The sequence below is a fragment of the Fukomys damarensis genome, unplaced genomic scaffold (assembly GCF_012274545.1).
Source record: "Fukomys damarensis isolate Sample0158 unplaced genomic scaffold, DMR_v1.0_HiC HiC_scaffold_17, whole genome shotgun sequence".
NCBI classification, from domain to species: domain Eukaryota; kingdom Metazoa; phylum Chordata; class Mammalia; order Rodentia; family Bathyergidae; genus Fukomys; species Fukomys damarensis.
In genome coordinates this window covers 2,782,257-2,800,023 of record NW_022900929.1, presented here as the reverse complement: position 1 = coordinate 2,800,023, position 17,767 = coordinate 2,782,257, and the positions used below count along the sequence as shown (strand labels likewise).

General features: G+C 42.6%; 1 protein-coding gene across 3 annotated transcripts in view; it reads left to right on the top strand.

The window, feature by feature from the left end:
- Znf12 (zinc finger protein 12) overlaps window positions 1–17,238 on the top strand; it is a 17,563-nt gene extending 325 nt beyond the window's left edge. Inside the window, exons 1-5 of one of the 3 annotated variants that reach the window (XM_010642777.3) lie at window positions 7–62; window positions 1,037–1,099; window positions 8,890–9,016; window positions 9,279–9,374; window positions 13,316–17,238. In XM_010642777.3, the coding sequence (XP_010641079.1) occupies window positions 1,085–1,099; window positions 8,890–9,016; window positions 9,279–9,374; window positions 13,316–15,132 (2,055 nt within the window). In that variant the 5' untranslated portion in view covers window positions 7–62; window positions 1,037–1,084 and the 3' untranslated portion in view covers window positions 15,133–17,238. Of the gene's footprint in view, window positions 1–6; window positions 63–1,036; window positions 1,100–5,025; window positions 5,120–8,889; window positions 9,017–9,278; window positions 9,375–13,315 lie in introns of those variants that run through there. The other 2 variants (XM_033764795.1, XM_010642775.3) reach the window with 2 other exon arrangements.
- Window positions 17,239–17,767: the final 529 nt, after the last annotated feature.

The following is a 17,767-nucleotide window of genomic DNA, read 5'->3' as shown; positions in this document are numbered from 1 at the left end:
GTCGGCCGGGCCTGGCACGACGTGCGGCAACCTCGGCTGCCCGGCCGACTAATTTCGGAACGGTGAGTCCAGGGTGACAGATTGGAACCCGACCTAGCTCCTCCGCAGAAGCGGGATGGAGGCGGCGGGGCCAGCTCCACCCGGAACTCTCGGGAGCCGCGGATCCTCAGCTGGGAGGGCGTGGGTTTGCGGTCTGGAGGAGGAGGCACGCGTGGGCGAGGGAGGGTGTGGAAGGCTCCCGAGAGATGGCAGGTTTGGGAGAGCTGGGCTGGATACGCAGGTCGAGGTTCTTTGCCTAGACGAGGTGTGCTGGGAAGGAGGCCTCCCGGGCCTCAGCTGTGAACGTCGGTCTGCAGCCCTCCGTTTTCTCCCAAGGTGTCTGTCTAAGCTTCTATCAGCGCCTTTGCTGTCTGCTGAGTCCCTCAGGTCTGCTCTTGTAGACTTACGAAATGCAGGGCAGGACAGGTTCCTTGTTGCCTCCATAGGTAGAGGAACAGATTGGACCTGAGCAAGTGGGTCACTTCACCAAGGTCACCGGGTTTCTTAGTTGGTTTATCTTAGTGATAGCACTCAAACTCAGGCTCAGGAGCCCTCTACTATATTGTTGTCAAGTTCCAGTGGCTTAACAAAGGGTGATTTTGAGCAGCATCATTCAACTTTGTACAAGTAAAGACTCAACCATGGGACTCTCTTTCTTTTTTCAGAGCATCCTGTGGATTTTCTGGTCTTCAGGACCTGAAAGGCAGTGAAAAAGTAGATGAATGTTGTATGATGTAATTCTTTTTTTCTCTGACATGTAATGGTGGCCAATTATTTCAGTAGAATTCTGTGTTCTTCTCCATGAAAATCTCACCCCTTTGTTGACCATGTAACTGTGTGTGGGTTATAAACATGCACGTGGGCATTGCTTCTAATTTGAGGACCTGTTGGGACAGTCTCCCATAAGGTTGACTTATGGGGAAGTTTACAAAGGATATTCCTGCTGTATCAGGGCAGATCACACATGATGACACTGCTTGCATTTTTCCTCCCCCAGATCTGCCTCTACTTTTACTCTTCTACGTTCTTCCAAGAACAGTTGAAAATGAAGAAATCCCTGGTGAGTTTGTCTGTTCATGTGTTTATTCTTTGCTTTGGTTTACAGTATACCTTAAGAGTTGAAAAAGTTTCCAACTTTAAAGTGGGAATAGAAATAGGCTTGGTCAAACAAAACAGACTTGGGATTACCACCAGACATTTTTACCCTGCTCATTCATGTAGATAACACAATCGCAAATGTGTCCCACATCCTTGGCATTCATAGCAAAAAAGGACAAAACCATCCATTCCTCACCTTAACATTGATCATAACCAGAAGATGTGTGTCTTCTCATAGGTTTTAAAGATACCTTTGATGTAATTGTGAATAGCCTTCCCATGTAACGACCCTTAAACCACTGCTGCCAGTGTCTCCCTTGGCCTTCATAAGTAAGAAAGCAGAGTGTGTTATGCTCAGGAAGGACTCAATGCGCATAACTTTTCTGGTGACCAAAACATTGCTTTCTTGTGGACGTATTGTTTTTACTCCTCACTCCAGGGATGCACATGGATCATCTGAAGGAATAGTCTTTTCACTCTTAAGTGAGTCTCTGTAAATAGTTGATTAGGAAAACAAAGTTGCCAGTGAACTGGGAGGGAAAAGAAGATGGGGGAAAACAGGTTTGAGAAAAGCCACAAGTATATTTTTGCCATTTTAAACTGGAGTTACTCACATGAGAGGCAGTGGCAGTGTCAGGTAGACAGGAAGTATTGTTGGGCTTCAGCTTTAAGTCTGGGCTGGGTGTCTGGTGGAATAGGGGTGATCCCAGGGCTTTTCCATATACAGAGTCTACCAGAAGTGGAAGGACTGGGTGGGGCTGCTTCTAAACCAAGAGTGAGAACCAGGAGCATAAGGTTGTTCACCATGAAATCCAGTGGCAGAACTAGCCCTGAGGTTCAGCCCTGGGCAGGTCCTGGGCCTCCTCAGGATTTGCTTGGCTGAATTGAGGTAAATCCTGACTGGTGGGCTTAGAAAAGAGTTGTTAGAGTCAGATTTGATCTGTTCTTAACTTAGACATTCTGCCCCAAAGGGGAAAAGAAAAATTGGCCCCTAGCTGGAGCAGAAGTTGAGGTCACGAAAGGATTCTCTTGTGTGGTGATGGGAATGATCTAGTGGGGAATGAGCACAGGTGATGAGTGGAGGAGAGGGGCATGAGGCTGGAGGGCTCCTGGAGTCAGCCCAGGCAGGCGCTGACTCAGGCCTGACTGTGCGAGATGTGCAAGGGTGTGGTGTTCCTCCTGTGTGCTTCTCTGGGAAGTAGGTCCTGCCCCACTGAGAGGGAAGGTGAAGCTAAGGTCTTCATAGGGAGCCCTGTGGCCCAGCTGGGGTTCTCTCCTCATTTCCTACAGCATGGACAGTTTGCTTTTCGGGCTACTCACATCTTGCTTCTCAGCTGGAAGTAGTGGAGACCAATGATCCCCCCACACACATGCATCGCCCCCGTTCTCTGCCTGGATTCCCAAAGAAGCCTCCTGCCTCTTGCTCCTCTCCTCACCTAGTGTTTCATCTCTGTTTTAGCCATTCGTGTCGCAGTTTTTCAGATGTGGAGACGGGCTTTTAAGAGGCTTTCCTTGGAGCTCCTGGTCTCCTTGGAGGAGCAGTTGACAGAGTAATAAGGGGTGACAAGGAGAGTCTGGGTGGTACATGCCTGGGGGACTTGGAGTGACATCAGAGCAGAGGTTTGGTTTTCAGTATTGTCAGAATGTCCTGACAGTGCACAGGGTTTCCCACAGCAATGGAGGCTTTAGGGGCTAAGGATTTCAGATGTGCAGCCTAGTGCCCGGAACAGCATGGGGTGGGTTTGGGGGCTGAGCAGGCTCTTGGAAGGCCAGTAAGAGACTGTGAGATCAAGCAGTAGAGGTAAACACTGAGAAGAGCAGCACATCATCAGATAAAAAGATATAATCATAGATTGACCAGTATGGAAAGCATGAAATGCTGGGTGTGTAAAGGAGGGAGTCAGGAGACTCAGCTCTCCAGCTGAGCTCCAAGATAGGGAGTAGGACTAGGGAGTAGGACAGTGTTTCAGTGGATCCCAGGCCCAAAAATGTCAATAGGCTGGGGGATTCTTCATCATGGATGAGAAGGCTCATGTTTAAGTGTATTCATACATTTTACTTAGAAGCCCCCCATTCTTTCAGTGACTAGATTATGTTTTACAGTAATTTTGTTATACAGGTATCACAAAGTTCTCATAAATTCCTCCCCTCACAGCTTTCTATTAGTAACATCTTGCATCAGTGTGGTACAATTGCTAGACCAATATTAACACATTATTATTATTATTTCTTAAAATGTGCCTGGGCACAGTGGTACACACCTGTTATCTTAGCTACGAGGAGATCAAGGCAGGAGGATCAGAAGTTCAAAGCACACCTCAGCCAAAAAATATATATATATTTCCTAAATGTATAGTTTACGTTCAGGTCCACTCTGTGTTTTATAGTTCAGGTTTTGACAAATTCTGATGACATGTATCCAGTGTCATAGATTCATCCAGAGCTGTTTTACTACTTTAAAGACTCCTGTGCCGCATCTCTTCATCCCTCCCTCCCACTTTGAGCTCTGGTGGCCGCTTACCTTTTTGTTGCTTCTCGTCATCTTTCCCAGATTGTCATCTAATAGAAGCCACACAATAAGTAGCTCTTCAGACAGGCCTGTTTATATGAAGTGCCCAGTATATCCACGCAGCCTTTCTACTGTGTTGTTTGCTTTTTTTCTTGTTGATGTGTAAGTAGTGTTACCAGTGGTACTCATGTTTAATTGGAGGCATGACAAGTATCAGAAATGACAAGTACCAAATTGATTGGCTGGGGAAAGGGTAGCGAATCATGAGGTGTTGTCCTCCACTGCTTGGTCTGTGGAGTTCGGTTCGAGAGCTCAGACTGGGAGGGTAAGGCATGGAATCACCAGGCAGACTTCTCTGGAACACTTCCGTATTATTTAGGAAATGCACAGGCTTATATAGCTTACCTGTGGACCACCATGGGAGAGGAGCATGGGAGGAGCATTTGATTACATGGCACTTTCTTATAGGTTATACAGATCCATCCATTAGTGGAGAACATTGGGCGATAATCTTATTGGTTGGACATATGGTGGGATGATTTTTCTTGGGCGAGGTGAAGGAGTCACGGACTAGGGGCAGAGGTGTAGCCTGTTAGACCCAGCGTCTAACACTTAGGTGAGCTTGCTCAGCCTTAGTTTCCAAGCTTGCTCAGGAAATAGGAGTGCGGCGCACCTGGTCCAACCAGGCTTGAACTCCCAACAAGGCAATCAACACCTACAAGTTCTAGTTTTGGTGTCAAGTAACAAATGATGAGTACCAAGAAGAACTGCTATAAAATACAAGATGCATTGAGTACAGAATTTGATGAGTTTCAAAGCAGTGGAGTACCAAGATTCAGCTGTACTCTCAGATGTTTATATGTTTTTCCAGTTAGGGTCACATTAGTAAACATTTTCTTCCAAGTTGATTTCTCTTTCACTTTACAGTATTACCATATAACTTGAGTACTTCCATTTTGAGAAATGAAGTAGTATGTACTTCTAAACATCTCAGAGTGAGAAAGCGTGGCGCAGGTGGTACCCACTCTGCTGTGTACCAAACCACAGCTTCTTAATGGGCCCCATCAGTGCTGGGACTGGGAAGACTATGTGTCTGTGATTCCTGTTTCTGGTATTCCTAACTCCCTCTTATCTCCAGAGTGCTGCATCCATTGTGTTCCCTAGATGGCCACATAGCTGGTGTCCTGAGGTTTGACCTGGGGTCTGAACTTCCAGCAGTGTCCATGTCTTTCCTAGCATGCACAAGGCCCTCAGTAAGTGGCTGGAGGCCTTTGGCCCACAGTTTTTGTGGCTTCCACAGCAGGTCCCAGTGACAAATGTGAGGCTGCTGTGACCTTCAGAGGCAAGTAAAAATGAATCACTCTCTGTCTTGTTTACATTGCAGTCCTCTGAGGAATGTGCATTTTCCTGTTTTTATTAAAGGAGTTTCCCCTGAACTCTTGTCTTCCTGAGCGACTCAGGAGTGTGGGAAAGGTAAGCAGGGGACTCACCACCAGGCAGCAGTAGAGGAGCTATACACATCAAGACACAGCCCTGAGGGAGAGGTGCCGAAGAAGTTCATGATATCTTTACTCTCCTGGCTTCTGAAAATATAGCATCTAGTTCTGAGTTCTTTTCTTATAAAATGGTCTGAAATATTGTCTCCACTGAGCAGTCTTCTTTTTTTTTTCCTTTGAGATGGGGCCTTGCTATTTTGCCCAGGCTGATCTCAACTTCCTGGGCTCAAGCAATCCTCCCATCTCAGCCTTCAGGCAGCTGGAACTAGAGGTTACAAACATGCTTGTAACTTAGGAAACTAATCTAAATTCCTAACTTTATACAGTTCTGATTGATTGCTTGTCTTTCTGAAACCTATTTTCTCAGTTATTGCCTGCAAGACTTGTTTTGAGCCAGAGGAGCCAGTGCAGTTTTCCTCTCCTTTATGAATAAAAATGAACTCAGGCACAAGATTTAAACTGTCCTCAAATGAAAACTCAGTTTGGAACATCACAAGCATGGTGCATTACAAACAGTAGAAACTTTTTTCATACAGTATTATTTTTTCCTCATAAGGCACAATTATAAACCATAAAAACACACACATATTACACATTTTATAAAATTATAAATGAAAAACCAGAAATTTAGAATAAGGTAATGCCTGTTAATGCATTAAAATTTGACTGTTTCTTCATGCTTTGCTCCCTCAGTCTTTGCATTTGGTGATGATCTTTAATATATGAGAACTTCAGGGCTGACCCATTTGACTTTTTTTTTTTTTTCATATCGAGGTTTGAACTCAGGACCTTGCACTAGTGAGGCAGGTGGTAGAACCACTGAGCTAAATCCCCAGCCACCCCATTTGACTTTTTGGACCTCAAAATAGTTTTCCTTTCTTTCAGATAGCATTTCATATTAAGCAGCCATTCATTTATCCTGTCGTCACACTCTTCTAATTACTGAGATTCTAAATGAATTAAATATTCCTTCCCCAGGAAGCTAACTTGGTGGGAAAGACTAAAATGAAAATGTGCAGATTGTGTAAAATCTACAGAGGAAAGGTGTGAATAGAATGCTGTGTTCATTCTAGAACACAGGACCTTGTGCTTGCTAGGCAGGCGTGGTGCCACTGAGCTAAATCCCTGGCCCTCTAAGTATGATGCTAGTAAAGAGCACGTCATGTCCCTGGGATTATTTTTGTTTTTGTTTGTTTTTTGAGATAGGGTCTTGCTATGTAGTTGAGGCTGGCCTTGAACTCAGTATATATCCAGGCTGGCCTCACACTCATGATGATCCTCTTGCCTCAGCCTTCAGAGTACTGAGTCTACAGCTGTATGCCACCGTGCCCAACTGTCCCTGGGACATTTTTAACATGAGAGATTGCAGTTTAAATAGATTTGGTCCATTTGCACTTATTTTAGTCATAGGTATATGTTATCTCATACATTTATCTTTCTGTTTTTATTTATAAGACAGTCATATCATTTGCTTTTTTTCCTAAATTTTCCTGAATCAGTGACATCTTCACACTTCCCCTTCTCTCAGGAGTACTTTTTTTTGGTACCAGGGATTGAACTCTGGCCCTTGCACTTGCGTGGCCACTGAGCTAAATAAATCCCCAGCCCTCTCAAGAGTACTTTGAAGATCAAATGCCTGTTGTTGCTCATTGTATAACAACTGTATCAACACATATCAGTGGACAGACTAAACAGAGGGAATTCACCAATGGAGTAAGTGAAACAAAGCTGACTTTGCTAAGACAAGAATGACTTGTTACCACACAGCAAGGCAGAGTGATGGGATGTTCAAACTTCCGAAACTCTGTGGTTCTCATTAGATCAGCCAGTCAGGGCTGATGATGGCTAGGTGACAGATGGGCAGGGCTTCTGGAAGCTGCAGGATTGCTGTACCAGACAGCCTTCTCACCCACTGAGACAGTTGTGTCATGGATCATTCTGGCTAGCTCGGGTCTCACTTGTCTATCACTACACTCCAACCAAAATTATTCCCCTCTACCCTGACCTCCCTCACCTGTCCAGGCCAGCTGAGCCTGCTCCCTGGACACCTAGCATCTGGAGCTGAGAGATAACTTTGGCGTCTTGGGTGTCCTGCCAGTAGGATCCTTACTGCATGCATGTATGGCTGTACACAGAGAAGTCAGAATGTTCAGAAATGTTAGCTTATCACTAGCCTTTCTTCCCCACCTTTCCATATCTGTTCTGCTTCTGTGTTTTGCTGAAATCATCTGAAGCCTTTGTTTTTTCCATTTTATGATCCTTTTAGGGCAGGTGCGTAAAATTCAACAGCTAATTAACCTTCCAGTAGTTTAAACTTACAGGTTTTGTTTTGTTTTGTTGTGGTGCTAGGAATTCTACCAGTGGCCTTGCTCTACCACTGAGGCATATCCCCAGCCCTTTTATTTTGAGTCTCACTCAGTTGACCAGGCTGGGCAATTCGCAGTTTTTCTGCTTCAGCTTCCCAGGTAGCTGGGATTATAGGTATTCACCACTGTGCCTGGCTCCATCTGTGTTTTATAGTTAATGATTAATCCTATCTTGGAAACTGATAACATACATTATTCAACAATATCAATAGGTACTAATGGTGAGTACATATCATGTCCAGAAAGCTGTGTTAAGTGCTTTTCCACAAAGCCCCCATTTCCAACTGGTATATTATACTGTGTGACATGGACCATTGTCACTTTATTGTAGAAATGGTGATTCTAAAGGGACTCATCGTAGCACTGGTATATTTGTGAATGGGACAGGTTTATTCAAAAGACACACATTTCAAGATGGAGTTTTATCAGTTTTCCAATTGCTATCTGTCCTCTGGAGTGTGCTCTCCTTTCCTGGAGTGTATGAATGGGAAGAAAGAAGATTCAGGGTTCCCACCTTTAGTTGGGAACAGCTGGGTCAAACTAGTATGGATATCTCACATGGCAGGCTATAAGCTTACCCTGCAGTAAGACAAAATTAGACTGGGGATGTAGCTCAGTGGTAGAGTGCCTGCTCTTAAATGTGTGCAGCCCTGGGTTCACTTCCTAGAATGACAAAACAAAGAGAAAGACAGAAAACTAGTATGGCTTTGGCTTGCTTATTGCTTTGTTGATTGTAGCAAGAATTGGAGAGCAATTCCAGTAGGTTGTGGGAGAAACTGGCTTGGACAGGAATAGCAATCGAATTTCGGGTATATTGAGTTTAAGATCTCCAACACAAGTGTCTGAAGCTTAGGAGAGAGGCCTAGACTGGTGACAGAAATTTGGGAAATGCTGGTACAGAGATGACAAATTAACCATGATGCCAGCCAGGCCCACCATGAAAGCAGCAAGTACATATAGCAAATAGAAAATAGCCGAAGACTGAGCCCTAGGGCATCCAACTTCAGGGTAACTTGGAAAAGAGAGAGGTGCCTAAGAAGGAGTGGCTGGGGGATAAGAGGAGAAGCAGCGCCCATTATGGATTGCAACCTAGTGCTGCCGAATGCCCCACAGACCTGTGTTCCTCCAGGGCTCTACCACCTGGTTAGGCTTCTTCATGGCCAAGATCACTCCTGGCTTACAAGACAAGCCCAGTATTTTCTTTGTCTTAATGAATATGCATGAGTCCTGTGGCAGTGTGTCTGAGATGAGTGTTCTCCTTCCACACTCTGATGTAAAATAAATGCAGTGTTCACAAGTAACTTTTTCAGGGACTATGAGAAGATCTTGTCCCTGTGTGCCTTTTCCACATCACCCAATTTGGGTTACTGTGCCATTGCAGGGGCCCGTGTCATTCAAGGATGTGGCTGTGGACTTTACCCAGGAGGAGTGGCAGCAGCTGGATGCTGATGAGAAGACAACATACAGGGATGTGATGCTGGAAAACTACAACAACCTTGTCTCTGTGGGTGAGGACAGCTTGCTTTCTCAGTTACTAAAATCCATGGCATTTCTCTCAGATTTAATGGCTATAACTTTGAATTTGGTGTGACAAAGGTGAGTGCTTTATTTGGGACACCAGGCAGGGCACGTTGGTGGTCTTGACCTCTCCAGTGGAAGCTTTCATTGAGCACCAGGGTACTTGTATAAGCACAGTGGCATTCACCCTGCATGAGGAGACCCCGAAGGCAAGCTGCCAGGCTCAAGTTCTCTTTCATTTCTCATTAACAGGGTGGCACATTATCAAACCGGATGTTATCATCAAGTTGGAGCAAGGAGAAGAGCCATGGATAGTAGAAGGAGCATTCCCACCTCAGAGCTACCCAGGTGTGTTAGAGGAGGTAGAGAGGAGATTGGTAACTGGGGAATGTTTCTCCCACAAACTTTCTGATGGTCCCAAACCTTTTTAAGTGACTAAAGATAGTTACTTTACGCTGTAGCTACCTGACTCTTACTCCCAAAGACATCTTCCTTCCCTATACAAATGTGTTTATGGAGCTTTGCCGTGCTTACCACTGCCCAGAATCCTTCTTCTTCTTCAACCTTGGGACTTTGCCCAATCTTCTAGCATTTTCAGTAACCCATTATCGTAGATCCTTTTTCCCCCCAAGGTGTTTATAAGTCTTATTTTTAAGAAATGTGGCTTTAATGTTACTACCTTCCTGGTTGTTTTTTTGGGGGGAGGGGAGTTCTTTATTTTGAAATGCCTCAGACTCATTACTATGCCCAGTTCTATTTTTTCCTTCTCTTCCTTTGAAAGATTCCAAAATCCCCATCTGCCTAAATGAGTAGATTCTGTACACTTCATTGGCACACATGATTGTACTTCATTTGATAGTGTTGGTCTTTCCTGAAATCCAGCCCCCCTGAAGTTTGGTGACAGCAGTAACTGGGTCTCCCTTTCTTCCTAAGTGCTCATTTTTATTAGCTTTTACTGTTTTATTCCCAGTGGCTTAAGTAATGTCCTGTCACAGCAGCTTCTCAGTGGGCATTACATACATAAATATCTGAACTATCCTTCCACCTCCTACAGAAATGTCTTGCAGAGATCTATTTCCACCTGCTATGATTTTCTTCTTTTGTGAGTTCCTCAAAGGGCTTCTCCAGCTTGAGTCTGTCAGTTTTTTGTTTTTATACTGCACACACTAAAATTGACATCTCTGCCACCATTCTGTAGACCTAGGTTTTCTGTGACTGCAGAGCTTGTCTTGTTCTCATATATCTGAAAACTGATTGTGAACTCTTCCAAATATAATTACCCAACACCTTTTCCCTTCCCTTACTAAATTACAGTAACCTTCTCTTTCCTATAATAGTCCTTGTAGAATCAATAAAAATACCCACTGCTCAGCAGGCATTACTGATCTCTGAAAGATGAATGGGTTTTCTCTTTTGTGAGATTTTTTTTTCCTGGTTCTAGGAATTAAATCCAGGCCTTCTCACTGAGCTATATCCTCAGCCATATTTTTGTTTTTTATTTTGAGACAGATTCTTACCAAGTCACTAAGTTGCTCATGCTGAGCTCATACTTACGATCCTCCTGCTTTAGCCTTTCAGAGGCTGGAATTCTAGGAACATGCCAACAGAGGTATCTTAATCCTCTATATACTGTTTCCTTTGAGTTAATGTAGTCAAGAACTATTCTCTGTTGTGCCTGGATTGCTATGAATACTGATTGGATTTATAAGGTGTCTTTATCTGAAGTCTCTAGTTGATCTTATGCCTAGCCTGACATGACAGCCTCTCCCATTCATTATGGCTTTCTGAGGTGAATTAACTTCTCCACCCTCAGGGATCACCACAGTATTAGCCCTGTATTGCCTAGGAGAAGTAATTTCCCAAAATGCTCACTGAACTCACTTGGTGCACACTCTTAAAGTCTTCTCTTCAGACATTCATCCTGTGGCTTCATGTGTTGTAGGCATGGCCTGTGCTTTCCAGACAACATGTTCTTTAAGTCTGACCTTAAATTTCTTGCCTTTGTGAAGTCTGGTTCCTTCCTGACTCTTAGGATTATTCCATTCTTCTTTCTTTCCACTCCAGTTCCATCCAGGCCAAAAAACTAAAAGTTCATCGGATCAAGTAATCTGGACTCTTGATAGGATATAGATTTTTTTTTTAACTATTTGGTATCCTGGATTATAATCCTATAAAGAAAACACATATTGTCTTCCCTCAATATAGTCACATAGAGTAGTTACTTGTTTCTTTGAGGACCTAGGAAGGTCAAAGGACTTTCTTGTCCATTCTTTCAGAAATATGAATAAGCAGTTACTTCTGAATACACATACCTAAGTCACATGCCCATGTACTTTGCAAGCACCAGAAAAATTCTATATGAGTCAGAATAAGAACAACTTTTCTAATTTCAAAGGAAAAAGAAAGGAAGTCATACTTCTAGGCCAGTGGTGGTGAACCTATGGCATGAGTGCTGCAGCAGGCTGTTTATATCATTGAAAGCTCTGCAAGATTCACTGTCATTGTTCTGGGAGATTGGTTTTTGCTATCTGGGAACAGAGCTGCCTGAGGTAATTTAAAATTTAGCATATTACCTAGAGTGCTTATGTTCTCATACAAGGCTGAGCCACACTGTGCTAAAATGATTTTATGGACAGTGCTTGTTTTCAATTTGAAGGTGAAATGGAGTTAATTGAGGTAAGAAAGAATTTGGAAGCATGGAACCTCTTTTAAAGACAGGCTTTTAGTAGCCAGACAAGAGTCAAATAAAAGGAGTGAAATATAAGAGCTAAGATGTGTGGCTGCAGCTGTGTAGGGCATGTTACCAGCACCACAGCAATCTCTGCAGGAGGTGGTAGGGCCTGAAATAGTGATCTGTCTTGTGCCAGCTTGCTGTGACTCCATGAGTGTAAAGTTCTCATCACCATCTCCAAAATGAAGCCCTACTTGGATGTATCTTATGACTCTGCTTCTCCAACAAATAGTTTGGTTTTCCTGGGACAGAATAATTTTAGTGATGACTCATGCTAGTTTGGCGTCATTGTGAATCCAGGTAGTGAAAAAGTATTTTTGTCATGTGCCCCCCCCCCATTTTATCTGTTGTTTCTGGCAGTAAGTTCAGGGAAGCTGTAGATTCAAGACACTAAGGTTACCATGGTTTTTCATTTTATGTGGATGTCGGCCAGGGCAATAGTCAGCCTTACCCCAGAAGATCTAAAATGGGTAAAAATGAAAGCCACCATGGTGGAAGCAGGCTGAGGGATCTCTCCTTAACTACTAATATACAGCTTAAATACTTAAATACTAACAAATTTGCATGCAAAATTAGGTGGTGACAGTATGTCCAGCACAGCAAAATAATTGCTCAACTTACTGAGCATATTCTGGTTTTTGCCAAAAGCTCTTCCGACCACCTCACTAACTTGAGTAATCCCACAAGACCCCTAGAGGTCAAGCTGTCATCTCCATGTGACAGGTGGGATGCTGGCCATAGAGGCTACTTGTAGCTGACTCATTCACCTCACCCAAGTTCTGCTCCATTGTCCAAATTGGAACAAAGGAATTGGACAGTGGACATTCAGATGAGTTCATTACTGAATCACAGCATCATTAGAATATTTAAAAATTCTGAAATTCTGGAAGGGTGGCCTGTTCTTTGGACCATATATGCTTCATATTGGACACAGATGTTCCAAGACTTTCCTTCCAAGTGAGTAGACTTTAGAGGGGAAACCCTAGTCACTGGTTCTAAACATGAATTCTAGGTATAAATTTATTTGGCACTACTGTGTGGAACGGAAAAAAGCTAAAGTAGTGTGAGAGATGCAGACAGCCAAAGTGCTGCCATAAAAATCTTGGCATGAGAGGACAGTGCCTTAGGGGGCAGCTTATCTCTCCAAATGAGATATGAATGATGCCTAGCCAAGTGATGTTTATCCCAAGCTGAGCTCTCCTGCTGCCCTGTGGGATTTTCCTGTCTGTACTGATTCCTTTCATACCTCCCTCAGCTGCCCCAGCAACATCCTTTGTCTATCACTCATTACTCTGTGGCTTGAGACTGTCTTCTACAGCCAGTCTTGAGCAAAATATTACAAAGTAACATATATCAAAGATGCTGTGTTTTTGTTAGTTTACTTCCTTTCCCCACCACTGGAGGATTGTGTTTTATTCTGAGCAACAGAGTGAGGGGAAAGGCACTTTGTCTCTGTCCATGCAGCTACCATCTGCCCCAATTAGATGCTGCATACCCGTCTTATTTTATATCTTGGGCTGGAGGTTACACAAAAGTTGGTTCCTTTTGCCTTTTTCAGATGAAGTCTGGCAAGCTAATGACCTGATGGAGAAAGTCCAGCAAGATGTAGATATGTTCTTCATCAATAAAACCCTGATTGAAGAGAGAGGTAATGTTTCTGGTAAAGCTTTTAATGCAGAAATGAGCCCTGTTCCTTCAAGAAAAATAGCCTCTAAGTGTGATGCCTGTGAAAAGAGTTTAACATCTATTTCAGAATACATTAGTAGTGATGGAAGCTATGCAAAAATGAAACCTGATGAATGTAATGGGTGTGGGAAATCACTCCTCCACATTAAACTTGAGAAAACACATCCAGGAGATGAGTATGGAGGAGCTTATGCCATAAATGAAGAGAGTATTTATCAGAAAGTGCGTGTTCTGGAGAAACCTTTCGAATACATCGAATGCCAGAAAGCCTTCCAGAACAACTCAGTTTTTGTTAATGACATGGAGGAGAAGCCCTATAATTGGAATGAATCCGAAATAGCTTTTCTCCAAATGTCAGACCTCAGTGGCCATCAGAGATCTCACTTGGACATGAAGTCCTATGAATGCCGGGAATGTGGGAAGTCCTTCTGTAAAAAGTCAAAATTCATTATCCACCAGAGGACTCACACAGGAGAGAAACCTTATAAATGTAACCAGTGTGGGAAGTCTTTCTGCCAGAAGGGAACACTCACAGTACACCAGAGGACCCACACAGGGGAGAAACCCTATGAATGTAACGAATGTGGGAAAAACTTCTACCAGAAGCTACACCTTATCCAACACCAGAGAACTCATTCGGGAGAGAAGCCCTATGAATGCGGTTATTGTGGGAAATCCTTCTGCCAGAAGACACACCTCACACAGCACCAGAGGACACACTCAGGGGAAAGACCCTATGTGTGTCATGACTGTGGCAAGACCTTCTCCCAAAAGTCAGCACTTAATGACCACCAGAAGATTCACACAGGTGTGAAGTTATACAAGTGCAGTGAGTGTGGCAAGTGCTTCTGTCGCAAATCTACACTCACTACCCACCTGAGGACACACACAGGTGAGAAGCCGTATGAGTGCAATGAATGTGGGAAGTTCTTTTCACGTCTCTCATACCTCACTGTGCACTATCGCACCCACTCTGGGGAGAAGCCCTATGAGTGTGCTGAGTGTGGAAAAACCTTCTACTTGAACTCGGCCCTGTTGCGGCACCAGAGAGTACACACAGGGGAGAAGCCATATGAGTGCAATGAGTGTGGCAAGCTCTTCTCCCAGCTCTCCTACCTCACCATCCATCACCGGACACACTCTGGAGTGAAGCCCTATGAATGCAGTGAGTGTGGGAAAACCTTCTACCAGAACTCTGCCCTGTGCAGACACCGCAGGATCCATCGAGGAGAGAAGCCCTACGAGTGCTACATCTGTGGGAAGTTCTTCTCTCAGATGTCCTACCTCACCATCCACCACAGAATCCACTCAGGAGAAAAGCCCTATGAATGTAGTGAGTGTGGGAAAACCTTCTGCCAGAACTCAGCCCTTAACAGACACCAGAGAACACACACAGGTGAGAAAGCCTACGAATGCTATGAATGTGGGAAGTGCTTCTCCCAGATGTCGTATCTCACCATCCATCACCGGATCCATTCTGGAGAGAAGCCCTTCGAATGTAATGAGTGTGGAAAAGCCTTCTCTCGGATGTCATACCTCACTGTGCACTACAGAACCCATTCAGGAGAGAAACCCTATGAATGTACTGAGTGTGGGAAGAAATTCTACCACAAATCAGCATTCAATAGCCATCAGAGAATCCATAGGAGAGGGAGTGTGAATGTGATCGATGTGGGACAGCTTCTGTGAAGTCAGACCTCAGCCCTTTCAATACAATAAGCAAGAAACTCATAACAGAAGTCAAACATAATTGTACAGTTGGCTCTATATCCATGGGTTCTATATCTGGATTCAACCAGTCAGAAATATTTGGTAAAAAAAATTGTACCTGTACTGAATACACGCAGACTTTTCTTTTTACTATTTCCTGAATAATACAGTATAACAATTCAACTATTTGCATTGTATTAGTTATTATAAGCAACCTGGAGGTGATCTGAACTGTTTGGGAGATTACATGGATTATATGCAAATACTACACTTTTACCAAAGGGCCTAAACATCTGCAGATGGTATTGGAGGAGGTAGGTCCTGGAACCAACACCCACTCGAATCCCAACCCCATACAGAAAAGGCAGTGCATCTGAGAGTTCACACAGGTCAGTATGGATAAGCCCTATACATTAGTCATCATTGACATTCACAGGCAGAAACCATGATGGTACCAAGACCATATGACTCGTTAAATGCCAGACTGTATAGGAGTAGGAATGTATAAATACTTAGAAATATATATATGTATGTGTCTGTGTATGTGTGTGTGCGTGTGTGTTTCACCAAGGATTCGAACTGCTTTGCATATCAGGGAATTCTTTCAGTTTAAGGAATGTGGAAACATAATCTTTTGGAAATTGTTAAATACTAAAAAGACAATTCTGGTGTAAAAACAAACTTGTAAAAAAAAAAGAAAAACAGAAGATACCTGCTGTGAACAAACATACATACACTTTGTATAAACAGAAGATGTAAAATCATCAGGATAGAGAGCTAAGTCTGCAGCATTAAATTCATATATAAACAGCTCCCAAGGAAGACAGGATGAGGGAGTTTCTTTTTAATATGTTACATTATAGGAATTGTATGTTCAGCATTATATCCTTATGAATTTATATCTGATAAGATTACTCATTCCAAGTAGCACTTACGTGTTAATGCTTTTGTACACATTGTCATTGAAATTACCTTTGGTAGGTATAAAGTATATTTATATTCTTCCCTGGTATTTATAAATAGCCAGTTGATCATTGTTAGTGAACTACATGATCCATTAAAAAAGCAATGTTTTTCTAATAAGGTCTTCAACTATAGATGACTCAGCAAAAGAGATAGATAAATATGTAGAAAATAGATTTTTTTAAATCCTGCATAGATGATTTTAAATTGGTAACCTAGAATTCTCCAGGAGTGAGAAATAGCTTTAGTACTTAACTGCACTCTGCACAACTAAAAACTATACTCAAAATATCACTGCTTGTTTCTTAATCTATTTTTTATTTGGATGTTTATTTGTGTATTGGAGCACAGGAACTGAGTAACATCGGAGTTGTCTTTCTGATCTAGTAGTGTTTGTTAGCACTTGCTCTGCTCATTTATAAAGGAAGTGAGGACACATATAGGAGTTTGTGGCAGAATTTGTTGTGTGACTTCCCCAGTCATTCTGTCGTTACTTTGCTGTCAGAGTCTGGGTACCCACTGCTCCTTAGGGGCAAGAGGTAAATCCTGGTTAGTTTGGTTCAGTAATGATAATTCATTTTCACTGCTAGCAGTTGCTGTCAAATGGTCATAGGACCTAAGACTAAACAAATGAACAAACACACCTGATGGATTGTTTCTGGAAAAAGTTTCCTCAAAGGTTCAAGGATTCAAGCAACGTGAAGGAAAGTCTTTTTGTGAGAATGGCTTTATCTGGATGTGGTTCCTGGTAGTGTCTTCCAGCAAGGGATTATAGTTTATTCATGACCTTCACAAAAAGACTGGAAGATTCTGGGACTTAAATGATGGAGTAACTGACCCACAGAACCAACCAGCCTTGTGGCCACTTGATGTCTGGACTATTTCTTTTGTGAGAGATTATATTTATTTTTAAGCCAGTTAACTTAGAATGCTCTGTTGCTAATGACTGAAGACATTCTGAAACAGTTACACTTTTATAGGAGTTATGCAATTCAGAAGTGGACTTCAGGTAAATCACTTATTTTGAGGTGTTGATTCAGAGATCTTATTTTCTGTAAATTGTGATGTAAATAGTTTGAGCATTGAAAATCAACTTGAAATAATTAAATATGTATGCCTCTTGAACTGTCCTATCATTGACCTGCAAAATTACATTTTTTAGTGTATGAAATAAATTTTGTTAGAGGTAATTTATTCATGGATTATTACTATTAGTTGGTAATATGTGTTGCAAGGTAAAGATCTAATTTTACTTTTAAATGATTGGGATTATATGCCCTGCATCATTTGAATAATTCACCCCTTTATACCACTGAGCTGAATCGCTATGTTTTTCTTAAATATCACACATGGCTCCTGTTTTTATTGCACAAGTTTCTGTAGTCTTCTGATTATGATTATGTTACATAACAGTCATTAGAAGTCTGGTTACTTGTATAGTTGATTATGTAGTTTGGTGTTGGAACCAAAAGTTCAGAGTATATATGTTGAAATGATTATCTACAAAGGTTTCCCACACTAGTGTGTTGTAGCTTAGTTACACAATATAGGCTTTAAGAAAAATAAAGTAAAATAAATACAAGGTGTTAATACTTCTAGGGCACATTCTGAGGCCAAGTTTGCCCCCTTTCCTTCCACGTCTTCTATATCC